The 11,880-nt window shown below is 48.6% G+C and overlaps 1 protein-coding gene across 1 annotated transcript; it reads right to left on the reverse strand.

The window, feature by feature from the left end:
- Positions 1 to 1,207: 1,207 nt before the first annotated feature.
- Positions 1,208 to 2,069, reverse strand: LOC147971072 (E3 ubiquitin-protein ligase SINA-like 10). Its single transcript, XM_087523809.1, has 2 exons — positions 1,986 to 2,069; positions 1,208 to 1,897 (listed from the first exon to the last, which is right to left on the reverse strand). Exons 1-2 carry the CDS (start codon positions 2,067 to 2,069, stop codon positions 1,208 to 1,210), a joined length of 774 nt encoding a protein of 257 aa, XP_087379935.1.
- Between the last annotated feature and the right edge of the window lie 9,811 nt (positions 2,070 to 11,880).

The raw sequence follows: 11,880 nt of genomic DNA on the forward strand, positions 1-11,880 counted from the left end.
GGTAGTAGTAGTAATTTGGAATGTGACGAGACACGCTCAAAATTTATTGACGGTTCTAGTTTCGAAGTGCGGCACTATTCCCGGATGGCGTAACATGGGCATGTGTTCTCGGCCGTGGTGTAGCATATGCCATGGTACTAGTTCTTTTTCTACTGCTGTGTACGTGCAAAAGCTGGCACCGTCGGATACATATCTTACACTTGGCGTTTGATAGGAATAGCCTCGTGGTGAGCTATAGACTAGTCTTTTTTTCAGACGCATACACCTATCTCTCGGGATTTCTCGCACGCACCATCACTGCTCCCTAGGTCGATGCCACCCACATACACTTGTACTCTGAGTTTAGTACATTATACAGGAAGAGAAGAGGTGCACGCACGCACTCGTCCTCTCTCACACACACATCTGTAGCTACGAATTGTATTGTTCTCAACCATCTGATTGGCTCTATCATAGGCTTCAGGTTGCTCCTTGGCCTTGAGATTGAGAAGTTTAAAACGCGGAGGCTAAGATGGAGGCGCGAGGTTTTGGCTAATGTGCGGGCCGCACACGGCACCAACACGACACGAGCTTCGTCTGCCTGGTGCGCATGCAGTCGGGTGAGTTGTCCAAGTATAAGACACAACCAGGCCCTCGTTGGTATCCGTGCCTCGACTAGTACCTTCATAGTGGGTAGTGTAATATACTCTCCACTATGACCAGCCTTAGACTACCCACAGTGGGAGTAACATACTCCCTCCTTTCCGGTTTATAGGGCTTATCTCAACTTTTTTGTTTTTTCAATTTATAGGGCTCATATCCATCTCATTTTTAGTTTCTGAGACGCATTAAATCTTTGCATGTAAGAATTAAAAAGGAACACACCAATGCATGTAATGTTTCTACTTATCTATATCTAGGCAAAATATATGATGTGGCATGTAATTAATGAAGAAAGAGAGGCATGTGGTAACATAGCTAGTTACTGTAACATCACACATATCAAGAAAGAGAGGCATGTGGTAATATAGCTAGTTACTGTAACATCTTTATATCCAACAGACACAAAATATCCGTTCGACTATTGGAAATTAGTTTAACTGCTGATCTGATGTCGAAGTAATTGCCGCATCGCCACCAAAGCCCACCATCTCTTAAGCTAAAGTAGACCGAGCTAACCCCTATATTAGCATATTACTAAGATAAACAGAAGGCACTGTAGAATCATTTAGGATGTGAGCTTGCCAATCTGAATGTGGAGGGACACCAGCTTAGCCCCGGCCAGCAGCTTGGGCGGAACTGTGAAGAAGGTCAGCTCGTGCACGGCGACGTTGCCGGGATCCTTGCTGCTTGTCACCTCCATTTCCACCTTGACGGCGTCGGTCCTGCCTTTGGGCTCCCCCGGCGGGCCATTCGCCCACAGCTTGGCTACATAGTGCAGAAGTGGGGATGACCCTGCACTAACACAGACGACCGACACGGCGATAGGCGCGCCGATGTCGAGCACGCTGCCGACCAAGAAAAACGCGCAGCCGTCCTCCTCCGCGAACAGCAAGAGCCGTGGCTCCGACAGTGGCACCTGTAGCTGTAGCACCTTGCCGTACTGGATCCTGTGCACGTGCATGGGATGCACGATGCTAATGTGGTGGGAGAGCACCGGCGGCGGGCCTTCGTAGCCGCAGACGGGCACGGGGCATTTGCAGGGTGTGAGCGGACACACGCTCTGGTGATCGGCAAGCTTGTGGTAAGTGATGTAGAGCCCACAACCTTCGTGCGGGCACTCCATGCTCACCGAGGAGAGGACGACGTCCACCGCCGTGTTCCGCACATCGAAGCCACCGCCGCGCTCGCACTTTTGGCACTGCCGCTGGTTCCCGGTGTGCTCGACGCGGCAGTCCGCGCAGGCCAGGTTCCCTCCCTTGCATTGCACAAATCAATCGAACAACACATCAATCAAGAAACCTGCACCTTTCTCGATCAGCCGAACGGAGGAGGTGTATTCGAACCTCATACACTGGAGGCTTCAAGGGGCGGAGGCACAAGAGGCAGTGGAGCAAGGTGAGGTCCATCGAGACCATAGAGAGCTCCATCGTCGGTTCCGGTTCCGTTTGCATGATCTCTCGCTCCTCGGAATTCTGCCCTCCTCGTGCACAACCATCTCTCGCTTTATTACAAAGCTTTACCATCACATATTCATACTACTTCAAGGTGCATTAAATCAACACATGCAAGTATCAAGAGGAGAGTCACGGCATGCATGCATGTGTTGTAATTAATACATCGATAAATGCAAATTATTGAAATATATCGAGTGCAGTGCTTTGATGTGTCGCGTCAACTCATACAAGACCGATAAGTTTGATTACTACAACGCCCTCTCGCCTTAACCTCACCTAAATTTGGCTGCATGATAGGTGGGACACCCTCCTGTTGGGCCCACCTTTCATACACGCAAAGGCAGGAGCAGTAAGTCAATGAAGCTGCGTCCCTCCCTCGCCCATGAGCGTGGTGGCTAGCAGGACTAGTTGAAGCTTTCGTTCGCTACACGCTCTCCCTCCCGCACATGGTGGACATGCAGCAGTTCAATCGGTGTTAGACGGCCAGAAGCATACTGTAGTACTCCTCCACTGTAGTAGTACTCCATCAATGTTCGACTTCCCGAAGAGGGAAAGAGCCAAGCGCAGCCCAGACGCTCGTGTGGCAGTATCATGTGTAGAGTAGTCTAGGATAGCGTGTATCGTGCCTTTAAGCTTAAAATCGTTGGGGTCAGCTTCATGCTTCTTTTTATTATGTTACCACTTCTCATTAACTACTTGCCACATAAGCAAAAATATCTCGAAGTGCGTTACGTTACTATCTAAGTTACTCCCACTATGACTAGCCTGAGAGACGATTGATTTCGGTTACCGCGCCTCATCCAAGTACATGCAACAATTTTTGGCCACCACCAGCGCTTGCTGTGCATGCCTCATGCATACAGGCTTTGCCCTGCTAGTAGTATGGTGGTGCATGTGCACGTACTTGCCATGCATGCGCAGAACAAATCAAAAACCCTACAGTCGAGGTACCTCTTGCCACAGGAGGTGGCAGCGCCACTGCTTTAGCCCACTAGCGTGTCTCCATTCTGTTCGCCCGGCCAATTCCCTTGGATGCACAGGTTGCCACCGTGCGCTGTGGCGGCAGGCCCTGCCGGCACGCACTGTGGCTAAAGGTGCCACATGTCACCTGCTGAGCCTACCGCCATGGCATAGCCGGTCTTTTAGGTCAATATGATGAGCATGTGCTCTTTTTTGTCAATCCGAAAATGTATGTTCTTTTTTCTGACAAAAAATCAGGGTCTTTCAGCCAAGTTTAGAGGCAACCATGTGGGGCCAGTGCTATGATGTGTCACGTCAACTCGTACAACGAGGAGAAGGTTGATTTTACTACTACACGCCTTCTCCCTCACCCATGCGCGCGGTGGCTATCCCTCCCGCACGCGGTGGACGGACATGCAGCAGTGGATTCGATACTGTAGAAGAAGCAGTAGTAACATCATTGTTCGTCTTCTCGAAGAGGCGAAGAGCCAAGCGGAACCTGAACATGGAAGTTTCGAACCTTGGAGCACGCATATAGCCAGGCTCTTGCATGGGACAAAATTGCTATATGAGCCCACTATTACTTGCCAGTATAGCCCTGTAAACTAGAAAGGAGTATTTGCCTTTCTAGAGATTTCAACAAGTGACTTAGACTACACCGAGAAGGAGTACATATGGAGCAAAATGAGTGAATCTACACCGTAAATAAATACGTAGTTCTCTCGTTTTCCTCTCCGCCTTGGTCGCGGTGCACAATAGGCACCATAGGCACCTCGTAGTCGACGGGAACGTCTCCTGACACGCGATAGACGCGAGTGGAAGTCGCCTCCATAGGTGCTTGAGGCCATGTTTGGTTCATAAGTACTAGGACTTTTTCTAGTTCCAACTAAAAAGTCCCTAGTCCATAGTTTTTTAGCTGGGTTAGAGCAAACTAGCTCAAACTAACCCCTCCTGTTTGGATAATTTGAGGCTATTTCAACCCAAACTAGCTCTAACTCAGGGATCCAAACAAAGAGGAGTAGTATTGTACATGCTACAGTCTGGACCGTAGCACATTGTTTTTATGGCCATATCAGCACATTGTTTTCTACTGCTGATTCACTAGGCTACCGTGGTTCGCACTCCTCTGCCGTGGTTCGCACTCCTCCTACGTACTTCGCTGACATCTGGGAGAGCCAGCATTCGGGACGATGTGTCATGCACCAGATTAGAGTGCGGAACGGAAGGGGGGCATCACCCCGGTCGTACCACCAGTAATTCATGACTATAGTGAGTAGTCATATCACAAGTCTTTCCAGCAGTAATGCACCGTCAAATAGGACAGCCCGACCTTTCCAGCAGTAAGTAAGTTGAATCTGCTACTCCCTCACCCTCCTCGCCTCTCTGTCAAACCACCTACGCGAAAACTACTGCGCGTACTACCCGGGAAAAGCCCCGCCCTCAACTTTTAACTACGTGAAAATAGTTCGAGCTTGTTCACCCGTGGGGTTGGTCAATGAATGGAGATCCGGGTAGCACAAGTGAACAATAATACTACTACCTCCGTCCTAGTTTATTAGTCCCCATTGTATATTGTGTCAAATTTTGACTATAGATTGAACTAACAAAACGTTCATGCATGTTACCAAAAATTATATCATTGATAACTATGTTGAAATACGAATCCAACGATATAATTTTTGTTGACATGCATTAACATTTTGTTAGCTAAATATTTGGTCAAAATTTGGCACGAACTACAAAGGTGACCTATAAACCAGGACGGAGGTAGTAGTAGTAAGTAGGAATCGTAAAGTTACTCACTGTCGGTGTCAAAACCGGTGGATTTCGGGTAGTGGGTCCCGAACTGTGCATCTAGGCAGATGGTAATAGGAGGCAGGGGACACGATGTTTTACCTAGGTTCGGGCCCTCTTGATGGAGGTAATACCCTACGTCCTGCTTGATTGTTCTTGATAATATGAGTAGTACAAGAGTTGATCTACCACGAGATCGAAGAGGCTAAACCCTAGAAGCTAGCCTATGGTATGATTGTATGTTGTCCTACGGACTAAAACCCTCCGGTTTATATAGACACCGGAGGGGGCTAGGGTTACACAGAGTCAGTTACAAGGGAGGAGATATACATATCCGTATTGCCTAACTTGCCTTCTACGCCAAGTAGAGTTCCATCTGGACACGAGACAAAGTCTTCAATCTTGTATCTTCATAGTCCAGCAGTCCGGCCAAAGGATATAATCTGGCTGTCCGGATACCCCCTAATCCAGGACTCCCTCAGTAGCCCCTGAACCAGGCTTCAATGACGATGAGTCCGGCGTGTAGATTGTCTTCGGCATTGCAAGGCGGGTTCCTCCTCCGAATACTTCATAGAAGATTTTGGACACGAGGATCGTGTCCGGCTCTGCAAAACAAGTTCCACATACAACCGTAGAGAGAATAACATTTCCATAAACCTAATCTGCTGACGTACCCCATAGTGTGATATCACACCACAACCAGGTCTTTATTCGAATCATTTTTCATAACCAATCTCAGCATGTTTCGCGAGGAGGTTTCCTTGGCACGTCTTGTCAAAGCAGAGATCGTGTCCCCTTTATTACGGGATTCTCATCAATACAGACGTGGGTAACCCAATCGCGCCATCAATTATGGCGCTTGGGGGATAAACGAGTTTTACCAGGCTGGTGCGGGCGCATAGTTTCGTCCGCCTTTATAAAGGGATAAGGTTTCACCTTTTTCTAGCCACGCCTTCTTCCTCCTTGCTCATCCATTCTTGCGCACTCGAGCTCCAGCGCCCAAGTCCACATCCTTCTCCTCAACTCTCTCCAAACATGTCCGGAGCGGTAGGCAAGTGGATGGTCTCCTCCGTCATGGAGGGACACATCAAAAAACTACGTGGGGCCGGATACTTAGCCGCGGATATCGCACGCCGGCTGCCAGCCGCGGGGCAGATCGTCCCTACCCCGGAACCTTACGAAAGGGTGGTTTTCCTCCCCCACTTCGTCCGCGGATTGGGGTTTCCCCTCCATCCATTCGTCCGCGGCCTTATGTTCTATTATGGGTTGGACTTTCATGATCTGGCCCCGAATTTTATCCTCAACATCTCGGCGTTCATCATCGTGTGCGAGGCTTTCCTCCGCATCTGGCCCCACTTCGGCCTGTGGCTGAAGACCTTAAATGTCAAGCCGAAGGTAGTAGGCGGCCAACAAGCGGAATGCGGCGGAGCCATGGTGGGAAAAATGCCCAATGTTACATGGCTCGAGGGCTCCTTCGTGGAGACCATAAAGGGGTGGCAATCGGGGTGGTTCTACATCACCGAGTCGCGCGACACCAACTAGGTGGCGGCCCCCGAGTTTCGATCCGGAATCCCCATTCGGCTTACTTCTTGGAAGGAGAAGGGCCTGTCATGGGGCTCATCGGTGGAGCTGGACGGACTCCAAAAGTGTATCCGGAACATGATAAGCAAGAAACTCAAGCTTGTCAACATAGTCCAGGTCATGCTCTTCTGCCGGATCCTCCCGTGTCAACAACGGGCTTTCAACTTATGGGAGTTCGACCCGGCCCAGCACCAGACTCTACGTGAGCTCTTCGACATGACACATCAGGACGTCAGGAAGGTGCTGTTCAAGGGCGCCGAGGTCCCCCCCCCCTACCGAGGACCGCGGGCTAAGCGTGACGCGCCCTGCGAATCCGGTAATTTCTGTACATTTTGTAGGGTATTTATTTTCCATAGTTTAACCATGGGTGGGATCTGAGCTCCCATGCCTTTGACAGGACTGGGTGGAGACATCGGAGCAGATTGACCGCCCGGCCCCTCTTCCCGAAGACCCTGCAGACGCTCTCCTGGCGGAGATGCGGACTCCGGCTCCTTATGAGGTGTCAGAGAAGAATATCAAGAAGAAGGCCACGGGAACCCAAAAGAGTTCCTGGCGCCAGGTGGTATCGGACTCATCGTCCGATAACTCCGAGACGCACTCCTCCCGTGAAAACGAGGGGGAGGAAGATGAAGATTCTCCCCCTCCAGCTGGGGGAGACAAGAAAAGGAAGGCTCCCACAACCGGGGAGGCCGAAGGGTCTAAGAAGGGAAGGACTCTCCTTCCGGACTGTTCCACCACCGCCGCCGACGGCGAAGATGAGTGGTTACTCAGGGCCAAGCCCCTAGAGAAGTCGTAAGTATTCGGATACCAGAGTAACTCATAGCATACTTTTATTGCACTACTTCTCCTAACGTCGAATATGATCATGCAGTCCGCCCCGAGCCCGTATCGACGTACCTTCGTCAGACGGTTCCTTGGACTCATCGGATATGAATAGTGAGTCACTTCCAACTGCCTCCTCTCCTCGCCCTACGGACAATGTCGAGGTATTGTCTCAAGGGGCACCGAGCCGGGGGGAGATAGTCCTGGAGGTGCCTCAAGGCGACCTTCCGGACTCCAGGCGCGAAGGGAGCAAGACTCCCAAGGGCTCCAAGTTTGGCCCTCAGCCGAACGCCGCGCCGGAACCTCTAGTGGTTCCGGACTCCAGCAGGCGGCCCCCTTCCAAGAGGGGCAAGCCACCCGTGCTGGTGACCTCTGTCCATCCAGAAGCACCGGACAACCTGCTGGGAGTGCTTCACGGCGCTTCCATCGACGAAGAGCACCGCACTATTATGAGTGCGGTTATCAAGAAGGTTCAGTCCGCCAAGAGCGGACTGACTGAAGCCTGTGCCAGCCTTCTAACAGGCTTTGAGGTAAGTATTTAAAATATAGGAAAATATTACCGCATAGACAGTAGCCCCTAATGCTCTATTTGGTGTTCACAAAGAAAAGCCAAATAGAGTGTAACATCCCAAATTTCCAATTTGGAATGTTATACATTAGATCATCTATGCATATCATATTTTATTTTGAATTTTGGTTGATCCTAGAAATTCTACGCAACTCAATGACCCACGGAGAGAGTTGGGGATTTCGTTATTTTCATATTTGAGTTTTCTCAAATTTTGAGAATAGGATCAGTTGATTTTAATTATTTTATTATCAATTATTTCTATTACAAAAATATGAGAGAGAGAATAAAATGACTTTCCCAAAATAAAGAAATATTGAGGATTTAATAATAAAATCAAATAAGATTTTATTTCGGAGTTTTTCGGTGTTTTATTTGAGTTTAGGAAAAATGTGCGTTTTTCAAAATTGCATTTAGGTCCCAAATAAATGTTCACCTTGTGCGGCTTGCTTTTAGAAGCCCGTGAAAATTTATTTCAGAATTTTTGGAGTCTGTTTAGTATTTCTTTTTATTTTTCTTCCGAGCGAAATAATTAAAAAAAATACGAACCGACCTACGTGCCGTGTCCAACTAGGACTCCGGCCCGAGATGGCCTTTATAAGCCGGGGAGAGGCCCAGCCCCAGCAAACCCTAGCCGCCCCGTGCCCCACGCGCCGCCGCCGCCGCCCGCCTGCGCCGCCGCCGCCCGCCGCAGCCGGATTCCGCCGCCCGAGGTTCGCCGTGCCTCGACTTTCGTGCCATCGTTTTTTTAAAAATAGATCAGTTTTCATCGGTTTTTCCGTCGGTTTTTTTAGATTCAGTTTTTTAAATAGATCGTTTTTTCCGGTTTATTTAAATAGCGAGCGTTCGTCCGTTCGTTCGTTCTAGCGAACATTCGTTGTTTTTCTTTTTCTCGGATTAAATCCGCGATTTTTCTGATCGCGATTCCTGATCCGATTTTCGTTTTAGTATAACTTTTCGCTCGTTTATCGGAATCAGGCGATTCAAGCGCCTAGAGTTTCGTCTCGAAACCCTCTATCCGTTTAGTCAACTTAAACAAGATTTTGCTACTGTAAAATTTTCCCTAGATCCAGATTACTAGAACGAAGTTGTTTTCTTTCGCCGTTTGACTTTCGTTGCTTCGTTTGATTTGATTCTTTTTGCCAACCGGAGTTCTTAAGTTGAACTTTCTGGTTAGATCTCTTATTTGAGTTTTACCTGTGCATTAGATGAGTACTTATTGTATGCTTGTTTGTTTGTCTGCGATAGAATACCCGGAGTGCGCCGCTTGTTACTTCGAATCATTAGGTTTCGCGGATCATCGGCAAGGCAAGTAACACTTTGATCATACCGTTTCTACTACCCAGTTTTATTGCATTAGATCAATCCTCACACATTGCATGATTAGGATTTAATCAAATTGTGGGATGGGAAGTAGTTGAGGTAGTACCTATTACCTGTTTATTTTCAAACCTTTGAGAGTTACTTCTATGTTTGCTTATTATGCCATGCTATGCTAGTAGACGTGGATTGGGTGAGTGATATCCATGACAGATGTGAGTTTTGTTAATTAATGGTTTATCTAAGGTGGCAACTTAAACACACATCTGGGTGGATTGAGGCACCTGGGTATTCCAGGACTTGCCTGTTTTCTTTTGGACCGCCACCCAGGCTCAAAGGGATCATGAGACTGTTCATACTAGAAACTTCCGTGTGCAGCCACAAGCTATTATGGGCTCTAGCATAGTTGACTAAGTCGTGCGAACTCTTACAGTGGTAGACTAGCAGATGTAGGGGATGTAGGTGGTACGGTCTACCCGATCGTAAGGTGCTAGCGCTTCTGAAAGACTATGTCTCGGTCATCCGTCTTCTCAAACACCATGTAGTGCGAGAAACCAAACGGAGGCGATTGAGTCTTGTGGGGAAAAGTGCGCAAACCTCTGCAGAGTGTAATAAACTAATCGTGGTTAGCCGTGTCCCCGGTTATGGACATCTTGAGTATCTAGTACTTGGATTATCATGTGAATCTCAACATGTTATTCTAAATTAATTTTGTTGGGTTATGTTTAATGATGATGCTTAATTGGGATTGAGAATGCTGTCAACCATTCTCAATGTTTAACAACTACCATGATAGTTAAATGAAATTATTCCTTTGAAGTAGGGAAAATTTGGCTTTACGCAAAACTGTAACCATAGAGCTTTCCACCAGCCAAATATGCATGTAGTATAGCTGTTTCATTCCATTACTCTCTATGTGTTATCTTGCCAGCATATTCCATGTGCTGACCCGTTTCGGGCTGCAACGTTGATGTTGCAGACTTTTCAGACGACGATTAAGGAGTTTTTAGGTCGTGGTTCTATACTCAGTGATGTCATTGGAGTTGATGGACTCACTTATCTTCCAAGCCTTCCGCTGTTATCGTTATTAGATGGCCTTAAGCCATATTTATTGTAATAAGTTCTCTTTTGAGACACTTGATGTAATAAGTGTGTGATTGCTACTCTGCTATAAATCCTCCAAGTACTGTGTGGTGTCAGCATTACTGATCCAGGGATGACACCGGAGCACAGAGATCAGACTGTTTGAGGTCTGGTCGCTACATAGAGGATCAAATAATATCTGTAGGAGTCTAATACAAGTATGTCTATATGTGTATGCAGGCTTCGCTGCTGACATCTGCCGCACTGACTGCGGAGGTCGCCGCACCGAAGTAGAACCTCGAGCGGTCCGAGAAAGAACTCGTCCTTGCCAAGAGGCAGCTCGAGGAGAACAAAGGTAAGTACTACCTTGTCTATATATATATATAAGATGTGGTTGCAAAATGACAAGATCATCATGGATGTGCCAGGGGCCACAACCGAAGTGGCGACCCTGAAGCGAGCGTTGTCCAAGGCCGAAAACAAAGCGGCCGAGGAGCGCACCGAGCGGGAGAAACAAGAGGCACGGGTGGGCGAGGTGCAGCAAGAGCTCCAGGCTCTCGTGAAGAAGCACGAGACTTTGGAGCTTGACTCGAAGACGCGAGAGTCCGAGCTTGCCGCGGCCCTTGAGAGCACAAAGCATGCCAAGGCTGAAGCCCAAAAGGCCCTCCAGGAAATTGAGGCGATGAGGAAGATAGCGGCGGGTAAGGCATTCAATATGCAAAGCAAGCATGTGAAAGTAAATTACTTGTTACTTACCCGAGTCCGGAGCTCTCCAGGAGCATTTGCAGATTTGCCCCGTAGCGTGTAGGATGTCACGAAGTATTACCGGGCCAAGGAGGGAAGCTCGACGGAGAAGTTGTTCTGGTCTCAGTATACTGGGACCGAACACCCGATGCCTGTGAGCGACCAGCTGAAGCAACTGGTCGAGCTGCACAAGGCGGCTGAACAGGCCATGAGGGGCCTTATAGTCCGGATGTGGCCTGGCGACTCCCTTCCCAACAGCTACTTCGGCCTGATGAGGCGGCTTGTGGATGCCTGCCCACGTCTGGAAGTCATAAAGCGGTCCGTCTGCATTGAAGGTGCACGCCGGGCTTTTTCCCGTGCGAAGGTGCACTGAGCCAAGATGGACGCCGAGAAGCTGGTGAAGGAGGGGCCGCCGCAGGGCAAGGAGCATCGCCACCCCGAAATGTATTATGAGGGTGTCCTGAAGGGTGCCCGTCTTGTGGCGGATGAGTGTGCGAAGGATGTAAATTTTGAATGAACTTGCTCGTGTGATCCCGTATTAAGAAAACTTGTTCATATGCGCTATGCAACGCTTGTTTGAATTTAAAATATTACCTTCTCTGCGTCTGTTTATTAAATCTGAGAGATGGCCAGTCGTCGGCTTCTGCCCCCATGCCACGAGTGCTGGGGTGTTCGGGATAAATCTGAGCACTCTTTTTCCCATTGTTGGGTCCTTCGAGGGAGGTGCTCAGCACAATGAACAAGGCAATCAGACTATAATGCTTTATCACTCTCACTTAGCCATAGAAGTCTACAATTTTAAATGTTGGCAAAGCCCCTAGTATTCGGAAGGCCAAATTCAGGGCGTTATACAAGCCTTAAGCCGGACAAAGCCGACTCCTCGCTCTAAGCGGCATAAGTCTTTAGGGACTC

This window comes from Triticum urartu, chromosome 5A (genome assembly GCF_056163025.1).
Source record: "Triticum urartu cultivar PI428250 chromosome 5A, HENAU_Tu73, whole genome shotgun sequence".
Classification (NCBI taxonomy): Eukaryota; Viridiplantae; Streptophyta; class Magnoliopsida; order Poales; family Poaceae; genus Triticum; species Triticum urartu.